At 43.8% G+C, this 17172-nt stretch overlaps 1 protein-coding gene across 1 annotated transcript in view; it reads left to right on the top strand.

Moving 5' to 3' along the window:
• TRABD2B (TraB domain containing 2B) overlaps positions 1 to 17172 on the top strand; it is a gene marked incomplete at its 3' end in the record, with an annotated part of 293204 nt that overhangs the window by 150945 nt on the left and 125087 nt on the right. The window contains exon 3 of the mRNA XM_082003217.1: positions 10431 to 10577. Coding sequence (XP_081859343.1) covers positions 10431 to 10577 — 147 coding nt within the window. The remainder of the gene's footprint in view (positions 1 to 10430; positions 10578 to 17172) is intronic.

The raw sequence follows: 17172 nt of genomic DNA, 5'->3' as shown, positions 1-17172 counted from the left end.
TTCAGTGGGTGGATGCTTAGCATATTGCGACACCGGGCTTTTAAAAAATATATCTCGGGCTGGGTGCCTAAAACCGGGAGATCCCCAAACCCCGTTAGAGCTTTGTTTTTTCCTGCGAGGGTGCCCCTTTCGTTGCAGCTCACTCGTCACCAGGGCCGGCCGGTACGCGCCGCTCCGGGCATGTTCCCACATTCCTCCCGTTACGGTGGAGACAAAAAGTAAAATCGAAACCCCAGATGGGCCCGGTAACAATTTTACTTGCGAGTCAAGAATGCAAATGTGGTTTCAGGTTCTTGGGAAGGATTTCACGTTCCCCCTTTGAAGGTGACGGTCCCGAAAGTGGGGACAATGTGCCCATTTAAGGTGGAGGAAAGCGATGGCGGGCACTGCCCCTCGGGCGTCCTGCCAGCCCCAGCTCGGGGAATGCAACTGCCGAGCGAAGTAGCAGGCCGTGACCTCCGCAGCGCGTCGAGCGGGCAGCTGGCTGCTTTTAGATGGAGTGGTGCAACCGAGCACGGCGATAATTTTGAGGTAAAGGCGTGGGGGCTGGGAGGTGGGTGGGAAGGAGCGATAGGAGAAGAGGTATTTTCAACCACAAGCTCCCCAGCTGGCAGATTTCCAAAAGATGGGAAGTGTTGTCTGAAAAAGGCTCACCCTCTGCTCACCTCATTTCTTATGTTCTTTCCCAAAGTATCTGTTACTGGACATTTGGGGGTGTCGGACTTATCTGGGATGACTGCTCTTGTTTCGATGACACCTTGGGCGCAAAGCGCTACAGCCCCCGCGGCACCTCTCCTGGAGTGCTGCTCTTCTCCACAAACCTTCTTGCAAACGTCTACTGCCCACAAAGCTCCTTAGTTACATGGGGAGGATCTCCCTGACGTTGAGGCAGCGTTTGGGTTTTTGAATACAGAGAGTTGCTGTTGTCTAGTGCGTGGTGAGATACTCACAGGACAGGAATAACCGAGCAGAGCCTGAGGCCAAGCCTGGCTTGCTGGGGTGGTGGCACAGGAGGGGATAAGGGATCCGCAGGAGGTGGGCTTGCAGTCAAGCCCGGGCCATCACCAAATAGGCAGCAGGGCCACGTCCAGTTTGTCCTGCTGTACCACTGCCTGCTTTGCCTGGGTGAGTGGTGTCTCTGCCTTCCTCTATGCCCACGGTTTCCCATGGTCTGGTGTTACTTCAGACAGCCATCATCCAGTACCACACAGTCCACCTCCTTTCTCTTTCTGGAGCTGGGTCCATTCCATTGCTGGGTGGGAGTGTTGATCTGCTGGAGGGTAGGAGGGCTCTGCAGAGGGATCTGAACAGGCTAGATCGATAAGCCAAGGTCAACTGTATGAGGTTTAATAAGGCCAAGTGCAGGGTCCTGCACTTCAGCCACAACAACCCCATGCAACGCTACAGGCTTGGGGAGGAGTGGCTGGAGAGCTGCCCGGCGGAAAGGGACCTGGGGGTGCTGGTCGACAGCCGGCTGAACATGAGCCGGCAGTGTACCCAGGTGGCCAAGAAGGCCAACAGCGTCCTGGCCTGTATCAGGAATAGTGTGGCCAGCAGGAGCAGGGAAGTGATCGTGCCCCTGTACTCGGCACTGGTGAGGCCACACCTCGAATACTGTGTTCAGTGTTGGGCCCCTCACTACAAGAAGGATGCTGAGGTGCTGGAGCGTGTCCAGAGAAGGGCAACGAAGATGGTGAGTGGTCTGGAGCACAAGTCTTATGAGGAGCGGCTGAGGGAACTGGGGTGGTTTAGTCTGGAGGAGGCTGAGAGGAGACCTTATCGCACTCTACAACTACCTGAAAGGGGGTTGTGGTGAGGTGGGTGTTGGTCTCTTCTCCCAAGTAACCAGTGATAGGACAAGAGGAAATGGCCTCAAGTCATGCCCGGGGAGGTTTAGATTGGATATTAGGAAAAATTCCTTTACCGAGAGGGTGGTCAGGCATTGGAACAGGCTGCCCAGAGAGGTGGTGGAGTCACCATCTCTGAAAGTGTTCAAAAAAACGTGTGGATGTGGCGCTTCAGGACATGGTTTAGGGGACATGGTGTCGCTGGATTAATGGTTGGACTTGATGATCTTGAACGTCCTTTCCAGCCTTAGTGATTCTGTGATTCACATGAGTTGAGCATCCCAGCATTTTGTCCCTGTAATGGTCTCTCCAATATCTTTTATTTGAAAACCAAATGAGTCTGTTTAAAATCAAACCCAGTTGCCAGCTACTCAGCCCTGGAAGAACTGTTATTCCTCTGCCATAGGTTAACATGAAGGGACTAAAGAAAGGAGTGGAAGGATAGAATTTATACCATCATGTCTGACGATTAAAAACTAGTGTGGGATTTTTAGGTTACTGGTAGGCTTGGGCATCAGTTTCATAGGCAGTGTTTTGTTGTCTAGCAGATTAACAGCCTTCTAATAATTCCCATAACCGAATGGCTGAGGTGAGTTCCAGAAAGAAGCTGTTTTCTTCTTAACCCTCTTGGTTCAGCTGTAAACGACAACAAAAAAAAGAAACTGTCTCCCTTCAAGTGCAGTGTCATGCCAGAGGTATGAATTGATTTTGCTGTCTGTCTTTTTGTTGACAAGATCTAAGACTGCAGTCCAGAAGTCTTGACTGGTGGCACTTGAACCTGCAAGCCGTTGCTGCTGGGCGAGGTGGTGTTGCACTTCAACCGGAAAAACACTTGTGGAAACGGATTAGTCAGAGCGTAACTCTCTTGTTGCAAACCTATGCAGGAGTACTAGATGCAAGTAAAACCCTCATACAAAATCCACAGAAGCCATACATTTAGGCTGCAAATTTAACAGAGGTAATTCTACCCGTTCCAGTGTTTCAGTTTTAAGTTGCAAATCCTTCCTCCTGTTATTTCTTCATTTATTTGCCTAAGCTTAAATTTGGTCATTGTTCAAAGCAGAGAGTTATCCTACAGAGTTACTGCTCACTTACACCGTTGCTGGCTGGACATCAGGCTGAGTGATTGGCCAAAGAGACTGTGCCGATGATGTGGTGAGGGCACTGAAACGAAAACGTCCTTCCACCGCGGTGTGGTGGTTCACACAAGGGGAAAGGATGGAAATTACGTATCAAAGCTCTTCTCTGCCCCCCCCTCTTTTCTTCTAAATTAATCTGGACTCTTAACTACCTTTAGAAACTCACACAGTTCATTACATTTAGAAGAAAAGATTTCATGTCTTACCCTTCTTCCAATAGTGCCTGTGGTACAGCTGCTTGTTGACTTCACTTTGCGTATTTAAGACTTGGTTTGGGCTGCTTTGACCTCTTTAATGTGGGTGTGTTGTCTATAATATACGTACTGGGAATGATACCATGTTTCTAAAGTGCTGTCAAGAGGGAAATGAACTGAGATTAGGTTTTTATGCCATGGTCTTTATTTGTTGTCTTAATGGCCTTGTGCAAGGGAAGACTTGTATCAAAGAGCTCAAACTATAGCTAGCTTACCTGTTCTACCAGATAACCCACCAAAGGCCCCAAACAACTGCTCTAAGCTGAGTTAATGATGTGCCTGCCACAGCCCTGCTGAAGCCGGGAACATGGTACAGAAGCAATAGTATAGTAGGGTCAGCCCAGGGAATGTGTGGGAGTTGCTATCAACCAGGATAGTCTTCCTCTGGCTTGGGAGCCTTGGGGCTGAGGGAATGGAGGTCTCATGCACGTTGCAGTGTTTTCTGTCTAGGAATTGTTTGTGTTGTTTTCAAATGCCTTGATTCAATCAGACAGAAAATACCAAAAAAACAAGTTGTGACTTTTTCACTTGTAACTTCATCATGGGAACTTTGCATAAAGAGAAAAGTCACGGCACAGAAGTCAAACTGTTGGAAGTCAACTTCAGCAGCAGCTTTGGGTGTGCAGGGCTGGAGGCTGGAGCCTTAATCTCCCTGCAGCTTTTTCAGCCTTGAGAAAACTTAGTCCCGCACTTAGGGACCGCCCATTAGCAGCGTGACTGCTCTGCACCAGGCTGTGCCCACGTGTCACCGTCATGGCTAAGCCGGTAGGATAGGTGGTGGTGAAGGGTTTCTCCGAGTGCCTCGATCAAATTCAAACTGTTTTATTAAACTGGTTAATTGGCAGTTGGAAAGGGAGGCGGGGAAAAGCAAGGTCTTTAGGTCTCCCTGGTCAGTGCCAAGCCGCAGACTGTTAACTACTCCTGCCTTTCAGAAGCAATAACTGTGGGTTTGGGGAACATATGGAACCAACTAGCTGAAAGGCTTTTATGAGGAGCTTTAACAGGGGGCACGGTTTTGTGAGCAGAAATTCCAGTGGATGAGTTAATAGTTTCACTTTCCTTAGCTGTCCCTTTATAGGAACAACAACAACAAAGTCGGGCGCGTTCTTCCCGCAGCCCCGGCTGTGCAATGTGCCGATGCATCCAGGATTTCGTTTGGACACTGGGGGAGTCCTTTAGCAGATCCCCCAGGACCCATTTTTTTGGAGCTATTTCCTGATGCTGACCTCATTAGGTGAGTTTCACAGCTCACTAATTCCTAGCAACAGCACAAGAGATTCAAGGAAAGGGGAAACCTGTCTTCTGGAAAGCAATGGAACTGCACAGATTCAGGCAAAAACAGTTTTATTGCTCTTCATTAATCTGGAAAAACAGGGACTAGGTTTTTTCTTCTTTTCTTTTTTCCTTTTCCCCAAGCCACTGTTTTGACCTGAAACTGTGTATTTGATTTTCTATTTGAGTACAGAGAAGGATAACAACAAAAGAAGAACCCCTGAAGAACCGTATACCTCAGTACTTATGTTACAGTTTGTTTTGAACCAAGCAGGAGAGTAGGCATTTCTTTTCCAGAGTTGCAATTTGGGCACTGGCAGGATACAGTCACTTAAATGCTTCCAGTAATGCTTATTTAGTATTTGCATTGTGGTGGCACATGTCCAAAAGAGAGCAAAGGAAAACAATAGTTGCCTGCTCAAAAGCTGACACCACAGCATGAAACTTAAGTACTTGTTTTTGTGGTATCGTTATTAATCACGGCTCTATGCAGGGGTCATCCTGTAACTCCAGCTACTGGAGTCCTGTGAATGCAATGTTTGTAGTTCAGACGTGGTAGGTTTAGGACTGGAAAGTCATTTTTCCCCCATCACCTAACAGTGAAATTTGTCTGAGCACCAAAGTTTGGTCTGAGAGTTTTCTCTGGGTTGCCTTTCATTCTCAGGTCACCTGTAGAGCAAACGCTCCAGAAAAACACAGGTCCATTTCTTTTCAGCTTAACATAAAATTTGTTTCTTCCGTTGTAATTCCTGAATTTGTTGTCTATTTTATTATCAATATAGTTCATAAGAAAGTTTGGGATTGCTGAATTGTTTTATCTGGTAATAAGGTTTTGTCGTATTATTTTACAATGGCCTCACAGATGCCCCCACAAAGCTGTTCTTCCATTGTGGCACCATTTGGGACCATAGTCAGGCAAGTTGAAGAGGTGGCCCTCCTAGACAAGGTGATAGGCACAGTCTCGAGCTGCCATGAGAGTCTGTCAGAAACTGATTTCTGACAAAGCATGTGAGCATTCAGGATAACCAGCCAAAGTCAACTCACTATGCAAAAGTATTAAAAATGTAGGTCTGAAAGGATACAGCTAAACCTGCATTCTTGAGCTGATGTTCAGTGATGATCATGGCAAAGAATCCATGTACTGAATAGCATCTTTAAGAAAAGTGAACATCTTATTTCTTCTTTTAGGCTGTTCAGGACCTTATGATTAAAAGACCTTATGAGCAGCTGGCATAAACTAGGCATGATACTGTATTTGACAAGGGATAATTTGTTTTTTGTTTTCTGGGCTTTTTTGGCTCTCCTCAGCCAGGGCCAAACACATTCAAGATGGTTAAGGAGAAATCTCTCCTGTATGAAGGTCGTGATGCCTCCTCTTTAGCTACTACATACAGCGCTAACATGCTGCTGGCCTTCAGGAGCCTTCAAACGTCTAGTCTGAAGCTGCAGACTTGTGGCACAATAAAACATGACACAATGGAGGTTTGTGAGAGTACCTTGGAACAAATGGGATTTTACCTAGCTTTGCTCACAAAACCAAATACAATGCAGAACATGGTTTCTGGTGGAAGGCCTCAACTGTTTCTAAGCCCAGTCCAGGTACGTGTCTAGTCACTTCCCCTCCCCATTTGAAAGGTGGCAATGATTCTGTCAATGGTGACAGATCTGTTTCTGTGGATTGGGTTTACTTGCCTAATAGATGAATTTTATTTAAAATCTCACATGAAATCAAACCATCTACTCCCATGGGCTTGCAAAACAAAGTTTGAATTGTCCCAACCACTGATACTGTTGTGTGTACACCAACACTTCTATGCAGTGCCAGCCCTCTAGGAAACCTTGAGACCCAATGCAGTTTTGTCTGCTTGCTTCATATGGGGGGGTTGAAGGTTTTCTAATATTTCATCTTTTGAAGTTGGAAGTTAAATGGCTTAAACATTCAAGTTGATTCATATGTGCGGTAGACTTTTGTAACCAATGCTTTCCATTAATGTGTGACTTCTGGCTCTGTAATCCAGAGGCGTGTGGGGGAAAAATTCTGTTTGACTATCAAGATAATCAGTAAAACTGTTTGTTTTATTGGTCATCATGGGGCTTGTTTGGTCCCTTGTCGAGGCCTGGAGTGAGCTTGCACGTGAGTGGCAAAGGCTGGCCTCTGCAGATTTGGTTGCAACTGAAGTGCCCAAGATCGCAGAAGCAAAAGAGCAAAGGTTAAAGTGAGGCAGCAGCACAGGTACTGCTGGGTGATGGTGAGAACAGTTGGCACAACCATGAAAAATGGCCCAGTCTTGTTCACCAAGAAATGAAACAGGGTTTCTGTAGACCTCCCTCCTCCTAGGGATCCTTCACTTGAAGTCACCAGTGATGCAAGAGCTGTCCCCCTGTCCAGCTCTGCTGCATCCCCTCTGACCTTCCCATGGCAGAAATGAGTGGTCCAGCCCCCTTGTCCTTGAGATGGCCATAGTCTGTGCAAAAGAGCTGCTAAAAAGTCTGGCCTGGTGGCTCCTGGTGCTGTGGGGAATTGGTGGTACTGACTCTCTTGGGCAGTAAAACAAGACCCATAGGTTTGCCCTAGGGGCTGAGCTGGTGTCTCCAAATACCCAAGTAAAATCTGTGTGTTGCATTGCTGCTTTGCTCCGGAGAATGATGTCACTGGGATAAAAAGGCTTCCTCCTGGCAGGGTGAAAACCCCTTTCTCTTGTCCATGGTTGATCGGTCGCAAATGAGGGCCAGAGACAGCCGTGCAAATATGGCTTTCAAAGCATGCTGATGTGAGGACCATAAATTGCGTGAATAAAAATGCACTTTCCCAGAGCTGAAGTCATAACTTCCCATCAGTTCCCAGAACAAATACCGTCTGCTATGTTTATTAGGTGGGACTGTGTATAGGCAGTCACTCTAAGTGTGTTTATTTTGAAGTCATCAGTTGTTCAGTAATCTCAGGCACCTCTGGGAGATTTAACTCAGAGGTTTTAAGTTGGAGGTCATGGGGTCACTGATATTAAGATAGAGAGAAGGAAAGGAAACAGCATTGTTTTTGTGGCGTTATGTCAATGGTAAGGAAAAATAAATTCAGGTTTTAAGATGGCTTTAACCTGACTGAAGGAAATGGTCTACAAATCCAGCCAACGAGCAGGTGGCTGCGACGAGACCCCGCTTCTCTTTGAGTTTGTTTTGAGCTGCCTGACCAAAAACCATGGTGGTTATGGCCTGATTAAGGAAGACTTCTCTAGAAATCTGCTCAAGTGGTTACAGTTTTCCTTTAGTACATTAAAGTGTTTGAGTTTCTAATTTTAGCTTCCCTTCTAAAGTAGAATCTCTTTTCGGGCAGTAGGTTGAACCCAGCAATGAGCTCCCCGGCAGTGGTAGCAACATGCTGGACTTCAGCTGGTGGCCAGCATCGCCTCTGTGTCCCAAAGCTGCTCAGGGGCAGAGAGCAGGGACACGAACGTCCTGACGCTAAGGAAATCTGAGGTCTGGTGCATGGGGGTCCATCTACTGTTGTGAACTCCAAAAAACCCATTCTGTCTCATGTGGAGTCTTTGATGTCTTACAAGAAGTGAACTTCTACTGTGGGCTTTTCTGCAGTTTGGCACTTATTTTTCAAGGAATGTATAGGCAATTTTCTTAAAGGCCTCTAACCCTCTTCAAATGTGACTGAAATCAGCTAATAGGTTCCAAATTTATTAGGAGGAGACAGACAGACAGACCCAGAGCATTAATGCACAGGACTGGTTTCTCCAGCAAGCCAGAATAACAACAACAAAAATTTAAAAGGCGGGGGCGGGGGGGAAGGCACCAGGAGTAAATTAAGGATTTGTTTATCACCTTCTTAATATTTTATCATAAAACACACTGTCTTATACAAACCACCAACAAACCCTGAGGATATGTGTGTGTGCCTGTGTATATACATAATTTTGTATATAAAAATCCAGCAACATCCATTGTTTAAAAAATCAAAAATGAGAAGGATTTTACTAAAAGCATTTTGGGGAAAACCTCTGCTCTCCTTTTTCCTGTCAACGTTTTTCTAAGCTTTTATTTTTATTAGCCGAAATGTTTAGAATCCCCAGGAAATCCTGGGATGAACCATTTCCTCTTTGAGCTGTAGCCCTCGGGGGAAAAAGAAAAAGCTCAGATCCTTTCAAAGGTTAGAAATTTTTCAAATGTGTTTTTTGCAGATTTTTTAAATTAGAGAAAAACTAAGTTAGGAAGATGCTTAACTTCAGGCTGTGGTCCTGGGAAAGATTGATCTCTTTGTAGAAAAGCCCGAAGAGACTCTTAGATCTGGGCAAGGAAATCTTTTAGGCTTGGATCTTAATGGGGAACTGATTGCTGAATTGAGCTATAACAGGTTCAATTGAAAGACCATCTTTATATTTTTTAAAAGTAAATTAAAAAATAACATTTGCTTTTCCTCAACCAATTTGTGTATGTTAGTTAGCATGTAACAGCTTTCTAGTAAGAGGCTGTTAATGCCCTGGAGATAGTAGTAGTAGTAGTAGTATAAAAAAATCTCAGATAGTAGTTGTTATATACCTGAGGTTTTGCAGGAGTAAATCCAATTGACTGTTCCCTTTCCTTCAGATAAACTTCAATGGGAATCATAATTTTAAACTAATAAGAACTTCCATCCTGCAAATACATATGTACATTGTTAATTTTAAAATCCTCTGGGGTTCACTCCTTAAAGTGGGTTCAGTTGCTTAAAGTGGAGAAGGTAAGTAAGAATATGTGTCACAGTCTGCAGCCTAGTTGGACCAGCTGGAGCTTAGCATGCGTTGCTTTACCCAGAGTTTGAGATGATGGTTATTCTTTGGGATGGAAAGGGCACTGCTGTTATAAATGAGAGAAGCGGAAAATGTGGTGAAACGTGAGGCTGAGGGATGCAGGAGTCTTTTCATGAAAAATGACACATCAATAAAACTTTTCAGAACTCTGAATTTGCAATCATTACGTATCACCTTATTTTAGGAAAAGTGTATTTTCTCATTTGTATAACTTGTGACAAATTGTCTTAACTGCTGTTCTTCTGATTTAGTCATCTATTTTTTATCAAGTTTCTTTGAAAGGTTCTTGGAAGGCTGAACATGAAAAAGCCAGACTTGGTGGTTCAGTGACTGGTATAAATTACTCCCACAGTCTATGACAAATACAAGATTTTTGGTAATTCATGTGAAATTTAATAGCCTTTTTGGTAATGCAAGGAAGAAAAAAATCATCTTTAAGGACTTTTACTTATTTGATTACCTAAATTTACATAGTAAAGAGTGCTTCTGCTTTCTTGGTATTTTCAGGTTTGAGATGGGAACACTCGACTAGTCTGGGACTGTTACAATTCTGTATCTCTGTTCACTTTTCAAAAGGGCGGGTGAAGGGGGAAGGACTAAAGGAGGGAGACTAATAATGAATTTCCTAAAGTTTCTGCTACTAAAAGCATGCAGAAAGTCCCAATACAACAACTGTGACTTCAGAAGTTAGGAAGACACTGATTTTTATCAAAAACCTTCTGACTGAGTTTGGGCTTTGGATTTAATCTAGCTGACAGGAGATAGTCAGAGGCAATAAAAGTTCCCTAATTTAGGGGCTTTTTCATTTCAATGTCTCTCATGTAGCTAAATAGCCAGCAAAGAGCCTATAAGTCCTCAGACCATGATAAGTATGTGTTGTGAAGTTATACTTCATGAGAGATATTAAAGGTCTTATGGTAAGGTCTTCTACTAGTGGAGGCCTTTGCATCTGATCCTCTTTCCAGTTGTGAATGCCTAAAGACCAGCCCTTGTTACTGTGGGCCAGGATGGGTCAATAGGCTTCAGGTGCAAGAGAGTTTCTCAAAGTTTGGCCTTCTAGGCTTTGCTGCTTTGATCCCTAATATCTTTAACTCCTCCCGGTTTTTCCTGTCTGCGTTTCCACAGGTGCTGTTTGCTCTAAACCAAACTCTGCTCCAACACGAAAGCCTCCGGGCAGGCAGTTTGCAAGCCCCGTATACCACTGAAGATCTCATCAAGCATTATAACTGTGGCGACCTGAATGCTGTCATATTCAACCACGACACTTCTCAGGTAAGCAAAAGTGTTGCAGAGGGGCCAGCCGATGGAGGAAAAATCAGCCGCTTTAACAGCGATGTCCCTTACAGAGCCAGGGATTGTCTCCTACCAAAACCTTGATCTTAAATTTCTACACTGGATTTAATGATCTATATTCATTAAAATTGAGGTACAGAGAGATTAAGAGCCTGGCATAAAGCTCATCAGGTGCCTATAGCACAGCAATAAGTAAAGCTTCGGTCTCAGGTTCATCACTTTATACTCCATCTCCTCTTTCCCCTCTTCCTTTTGATGTCCTGTGTTTTCTCTCCACACGTGCCTTGTTTGCCCAGTGAGAGAGTGGGTTTTCCTTGGTATTGCTTGGGCTCTGGGGAAGGGACTGCTTGGAAAACTTTCCTAGGAATGTGCCTGAAAAAAGTTAATTATGGATGTTTGTGGGGCTGTTGAATGTAGTTCCCTCATTAAGAAGGGGGGGAAAAATCTTTGTAATATTTGAGCTTATATGAAGAGGAAGTGAACCTAATGTAAATAGTCTGTAAAGTAAATAACTTCTCAAACATGTCATAATTCAATAATTTTGTATGTGTCTCGGGCAGCCCTTCAGTCTCTGTTTATCTTAGTTATCCAATGCTATTAAAAACTCTCAGTGGAGCAGAAATCTGCTTTCCAGACCAGTTTGATAGTTCATAGCAAACTCTGAGATTTTAATTTAATATGTAGGTTCCTCTTTCTCCTTTCCCATTAATTCTATGGAAACTTGGTCTTTGGATGTCATCTACCTCTCCTTTTCTTCAATAAATGTTCCCAGGTTCCTGTCTCAGGTGCAGTGACTTACTTGGAGGAGACCTGGATAAACTTTGGCAGCCACAGTATTATATATGTTTTGGCAATGATCGTCTATTAAATCATGATAGCGGTTTGTCATTCGTTAGCAAATGCAAATCGAGGATAACTACGTGGCTTCAGGAGAGAGCTGAGATAGGGTAAGCTCACTCTGTTGATTGAGGCAGAGGTCTCACTGCTGTCTTGAGTTGCACAGGGCTCTGTGGGTCACTTCTTTCTCAGAGGAACAGCTGGGAAAGCAAGGATGGCCCCAACCTGGCTGTAAGGTAACAAAGTCTCCCAGCCACACTCCATGATATGGATGTTTTCCTAGAGGTCTTCTATGCCCCTCTGAGAAGCTCCAGGTAGAAATGTAGAAGAGCAGCTGGAGCCGCTCTTCCATGTCACCTATCGCAGAACTAGCCTGCCCCTTGAGAGAAGGAGAAAGACATCAGCTTGGACGATCGGAGGTCCTTAAATTCTGGACAAATTGTCATGTCTCCTCTTTTTCACTATCTGGTTATCATTTTGAAATGGTAGGAAAGAGTGGTTGATGGTAACGAATGGGATAAAAACCCTTTGCTGTCCCAGTTATCTAGCCTTAGAAAGTGAAGCATTGTTTTAGCGTGACTAAGCAGGACATAACGGGGTGGTTAACGTGGCAGTACTGAAACAGAAGTCTGTGTAGTACCAAAGCTGCCAGAGCTGTTCATTCTGGACAGCCTTGCACTGAAAAGTAAAGGGAGAAAGCAATTCAGGTAGGAATACATCTCTAAAGGTCCAGTGTGTGAGTTGGAAAAGGTAGAGAGCTCATGACTTTAGAGGATCCTGGAGGAGTCAGTGGTTGTAACTATTCCTGCAATGTTGAGGCACAGCACACAAGATAAACACATGATTTTGGAGAAATAACTCTTGCAAGGTGTGGTGGTATACTTGCCATGGACGCAAAGACAAGACTACTAGTAGTAAAATCAAGAAGGCAGTCCTGGCATCTGAATGTCCTGTGTCATCTTTTAATCTTAGTCGATGTCATTTCGCCAGCAATAAAGCCTTTGTCCCTGAGACAAGTTGTGGCCGTTCACACTGGTGGCATTGACTCACAGACGTCTGTGATTTGTTGACACAACGTACTATAACAGACCCGTGGGTTAGACTTGAGAGGAACAGATTGCTGTAAAAACTTCTTTATCCCTGCAAATTCTTGGATCAAATATGGGTTTAAAAACAGTGTTAAAGAAAGAAGAAAGAAGCCAACAGCCAATCGGATTTCAAGCACTGGTGTTAGTCATAGTCCCAGAGTGCATGCAGTTGATAGAGATTATAACACTTACAGGCCATGGAAAATTAAAATCCCTGTATGTATACTAGTCCCTGCAGAACTCTAAATGTTGTGGAGTACTTTCCCCTCATGGGTTGTTGTTTTTAATTTGAGTAAAGAGGTTTTTTTGTTTGGTAATGTTTTTATAAACCAGCTTTATACCATTTATTTTTAATTGCAAGCAGAACAAAAGAGAAAATTAAAACCTAAAATAAATTCCCTATTCAAGTCAACTTTTGCCATTTGTGGTAATTCCAAAGTTTATTCTATGTGGTTTTTGCAAGATGATGTCCCTGACATAGAGTGTCTTTGCCAATTTAGGTTGTCCTGGCTTAAATATTACACGTGAAGCATCCCTTATGGGACCTTTCTCTTGAGACATTAAATGTAAGCACAGAGATTTATCATGTGCCGAGAGTGTATTGCAGGTGTCATCAGGTGACAATGAACAACGGGCCTACAAGTGCAGAAAAACTGTAAATACCCCAAGTGAGATGTATCACACTTGAAATCCAGGACAGGTACCCATGCCAGTCTCGGGAGACAAGAGTGTCACAGTGTTTTGAGGAGGTGTGCCCATTCTTCCATGCTATCCAGCTGCTGGCCTGGCACTTCAGAGGTGTGGGAAGTCCTTGCAGCTGGTACCATTAACTCAACTTTGAAATATCACATAGGAGAAACCAAAAGATCAGGAATGGAGTTGTAAGACAATGGTTATGTGAACAGTGGAGGCCAGGAATTCAGCAGGACGATGCAGACTTGCAGAAGTCTGTGACTCCTACCCTTTCATGTGGAGTCTGTTTTTAAGTTTACTGGTGCCTGCTTGACCCTTGAATGGTAGTGGGAGCTGCAGAATACAGGTGAACCAGTCCATCAGTTGCCTTAGTTCAGACCCATTGGTTTAGGTCACTAATGAACAGGGAATTAGGTGAGCAAGTCTAACATTGCTGCAGGGACCGTGGTGGTGGGGATTATAGATCTTGGTGCAAATTCCTAAATTCCTCTGGTGTGAATCTTGGGAGATGCAGCATCTTCAGTAGCTGTCTGCAAGATGCTGAGATTCTGCCTTTAGAGCAAAATTTATCCTGGAGCAAAAAGAAGGACCAGAAGTAGAAATACGAACACTGTTGACTCAAGGTGTTACAGATGAGTTTCTTGAGCCTCTTCAGCCTCCCTCAGGGAGTTTGGGAAATCTGCTGTTTCTCAGCACCAGTCTTGTTGACTCCTGTGGCATTTGGGAGGAGAGGGCAGAGTCCTTCTGGGACCAAGTCTGTGCCAAGGGGGTGTGGAGAAGGAAGAGTGCAGGGAAAATTATTTCCTAGACTGAAGCAGGAGCTTGGGCACCAAGTTGGATGACAGCTCCTCTGGCACCCAGGGATCGGGACAGGGATGGGACCGCCCCAGGGAGATGCTGCCTGCCTCGGGGCTGGGAAGCCCAGCTGAGCCAGGATAAGGTGCTTGAAATGGAGGGGTGTGAGCAGGCCCCAAACCCCCACTGTTTTCCTGTCCCAGAACCATCAGCACTGATGACAGTGGAAGGCTAAACAAATCCTTCTCAGTTTCAGGGGTTTTTTTTATTTTATTTTAATTAAGAACAGTGAAAGGGGGAAACACCTCTGCTTTCCTGTGGTTATATTACATTCCTCATTCCTTTCTCTCTCTCTTTTTCTTAAATTTTGTTTCCAAGCACCATTCTTCCAAACATATAAATCCTTATTTAAACTTAATAAAACTTTAAGGGTTTATTCAGTTAGACTATGACACAAAAGTAGAGTAGGAAACCTCTCTCCTGTTTCTACAGCATTCTGCAAACACTTGATTCTCTTGTGACTTCTGCAGTCAAGAGGCTTACGTTGGAGTTTCTGGGCAGAGAGTCAAAATGATACTGAAGAGAAAGTAGTCTAAGTTAAAGATAGGATAGGCATATTTTCTGCTTGCTCTTCAGGCTTTTTTGCCCTCGAAGTTATGGTTTCTTTCTTTCCTTTAGGAAAAAAAAAACTCTCTACAAGTGAAGAGGCATAGGATTAGGTCAGTAGCTTTGACTTCTGTATTCTGTCTGACGCTCTCGCAGGGGAACTGAGGTCAGTATGTCCAGATGCATTACAATGAAAAAAAAAAAATCTGTTAGTGCAAAATTAGAAAATTATCTGCCTCCAGAGGATACTTTTTCTTACCTGAGACAGCTAAGAAACTGCCTAATGACCTGAGGCCTTGGTGAAGAAAAAGTAGGGTGCAAAACAATTTATCTTGTATTTTGTTCCCTAAATCTGATGTAAAGGTCTTTATTTATACATGATTGTCTAGAATTTTGGGTTCAGGGATATCTTGCACCAGTTACTTCCTGTGGTCAGTTTTAAGCTGTTCAGTTTTTAAGGACAATTCCATAAAACAGATTTATCTTTGCCAGCATGGAATTAGCTGGTTCTGTGTTTCCTTGTATTCCTGTGTAAACTTTGTTAGTTGTGTGTTTGTTAGACTGTGTTGAAAGCCCATTGAAATGATGGAGGATCCTTCCATGCCTTCAGATGCTCCAGCCATCACTGGATATCAAAATGAAAAGATCAAGTTAGGCCAGTGAATAACTTAGTTTACAGGCTTTATGCTTACCTGAGTATAAAGATCTTCTTGTTGCCAGGAGAGGTGAGATCTTGGCTTCATCATACACAGAAAAACAAGCTACGCAATGAAGTTGCTTAGCAGTCATCACAGCCTGCAGACGTGTCTCAACCCCTTTCAGGTGCTCAGGGCTCACTGTGCCTTCTTCAAGCTGTGTCCATCAGAAACAGCTGAGATTTTTGTCTAATATACTCGAATGATGTCACCCATATCTTGAGTTGCCTCTGCAACTTCAAAATCCCATGGATTCATGCTGAAACAGTGAGTTTGCCATCTGAAAACCATGTTATGGTCCTGATAAGATATTAGAGATCCATATGCTAATGCCATGTCATCAGTCAGCCTCCCTGAAAAGGTTTGGTGTGTCACTTCACAATGCAAATGCTGTTTAGAAATTGCCAGGTTGTGTTATGTACCCCTTTAAAAATGTTATCAACTTGCATTTAAACCTGTCCTTGAAGATTTAAGGGTCCTGATAATTCTAACTACATCATTAACTTGTTCCATTCTCATTGTGGATAAAATACAACTGGATTTCTGGCTCACTTCTCAAATCAATGAAAACTATCTGTGGAATGCCCCAGCTTCAATAACTGCAGAAACGCACAGCTGAGACCATTAGGTAGAGTGTTGAATGACAAGCAGACCTAATTTGTCCAAGGAATGGAGTTTTATCTAGGGCAAAGGAAGATAAATCCATAAACTGAAGGCACAGCTATTGTAACACAACGCTTTGGAAGCATCTTATCGTTTTCAGCTGTAACAAAGTGCAGGCGAACTGGCACAGCCTCTCGTTCTTCCAGGGAAAATGACTGTAGGCTTTCCAGCGAAGCAAGTGCAAGGTTATCCTGGGTGCCAAGGGAGCCGGTCCCACGAGTTTCCCGCTCTGGGTCCAGGCGAGGGGTCAGTAACGCTTCCAGGAGCGTTTGTTAAAATGACATTGATGGTGGTCCCGACGCTGCTGGGACGTTTGGCGACAAGTGTGCTCAGAGCCGCTTGTGCCTCATCGCAAGCAGAGGATGTCTCCCACCGTCTCTTCTTTGGGCTGTAGCACAGGATGCTGATGGAGGGATGTTGCCTTCCCGTAGTTCAGAAGAGCTCCTGATCTGCTGCGGTGGGATTGTACTTTCTTTCCACTTGCACCTGAGTTACTGCTTTGTGTCTTGGTATATTGTGAGCATTTGGAAGTAAAAAAACAGAAATGCAGCCAAAATTTTCAGAGTCTAATTTTCATATTATGTCAGAACAGGATTCCAGATTGGAGCAATATTATATTTTGGCTTATGTGTTTCAGAAAATTGGTTACAGGTCCAGATTGTGAGACTTAAGTCTACTTGTTGATGACAGTGCTGGGGAAAACACAGCAGAGATTACTTTTTTATTAATAATCTGGAACATGCCCAGATAATTTTCATGCTACAGGTTTTGAAAATTGGTTCTTGCTTGAAAATATTCGTTACATGTTTGCATTTAGAGTTGTCTTACCTTGGAAGTTCCTTCCTTCCTCTTTCCAGTTTCCATGGAGAAAGCAATGGGGGAGGGAGAGAAAGAAAAATTGGAACAAGACATTTAAAGGCAAAGGTTTTTCTTTCAAAGACTGCTGCGTTACTAGAAAAGGAACATATTCACCTACAGAAAAGGGGTGATTTACATTAAAAACATTTAAGGATTGTTGACTACCTGTACTTATTAGTAAGGGAATAAACTATAAGAGTATGAAAGAGTGATGGGTAAAAATATTTGGAGTTCAAGGTAGTAGCATGCTGCTTTCTGTGCATTGCTGTATGTTTGCTGTAAAGCATTCACTATCCCTTCTTTTTAAAGAGCTGGTTTATGAAGTGTTTCTTGGAAATA

Source organism: Phaethon aethereus (genome assembly GCF_964289735.1).
Source record: "Phaethon aethereus genome assembly, chromosome: 8".
NCBI classification, from domain to species: domain Eukaryota; kingdom Metazoa; phylum Chordata; class Aves; order Phaethontiformes; family Phaethontidae; genus Phaethon; species Phaethon aethereus.
The sequence above is the reverse complement of the archived record's forward strand: the minus strand, read 5'-3'. Positions and strand labels throughout refer to the sequence as shown.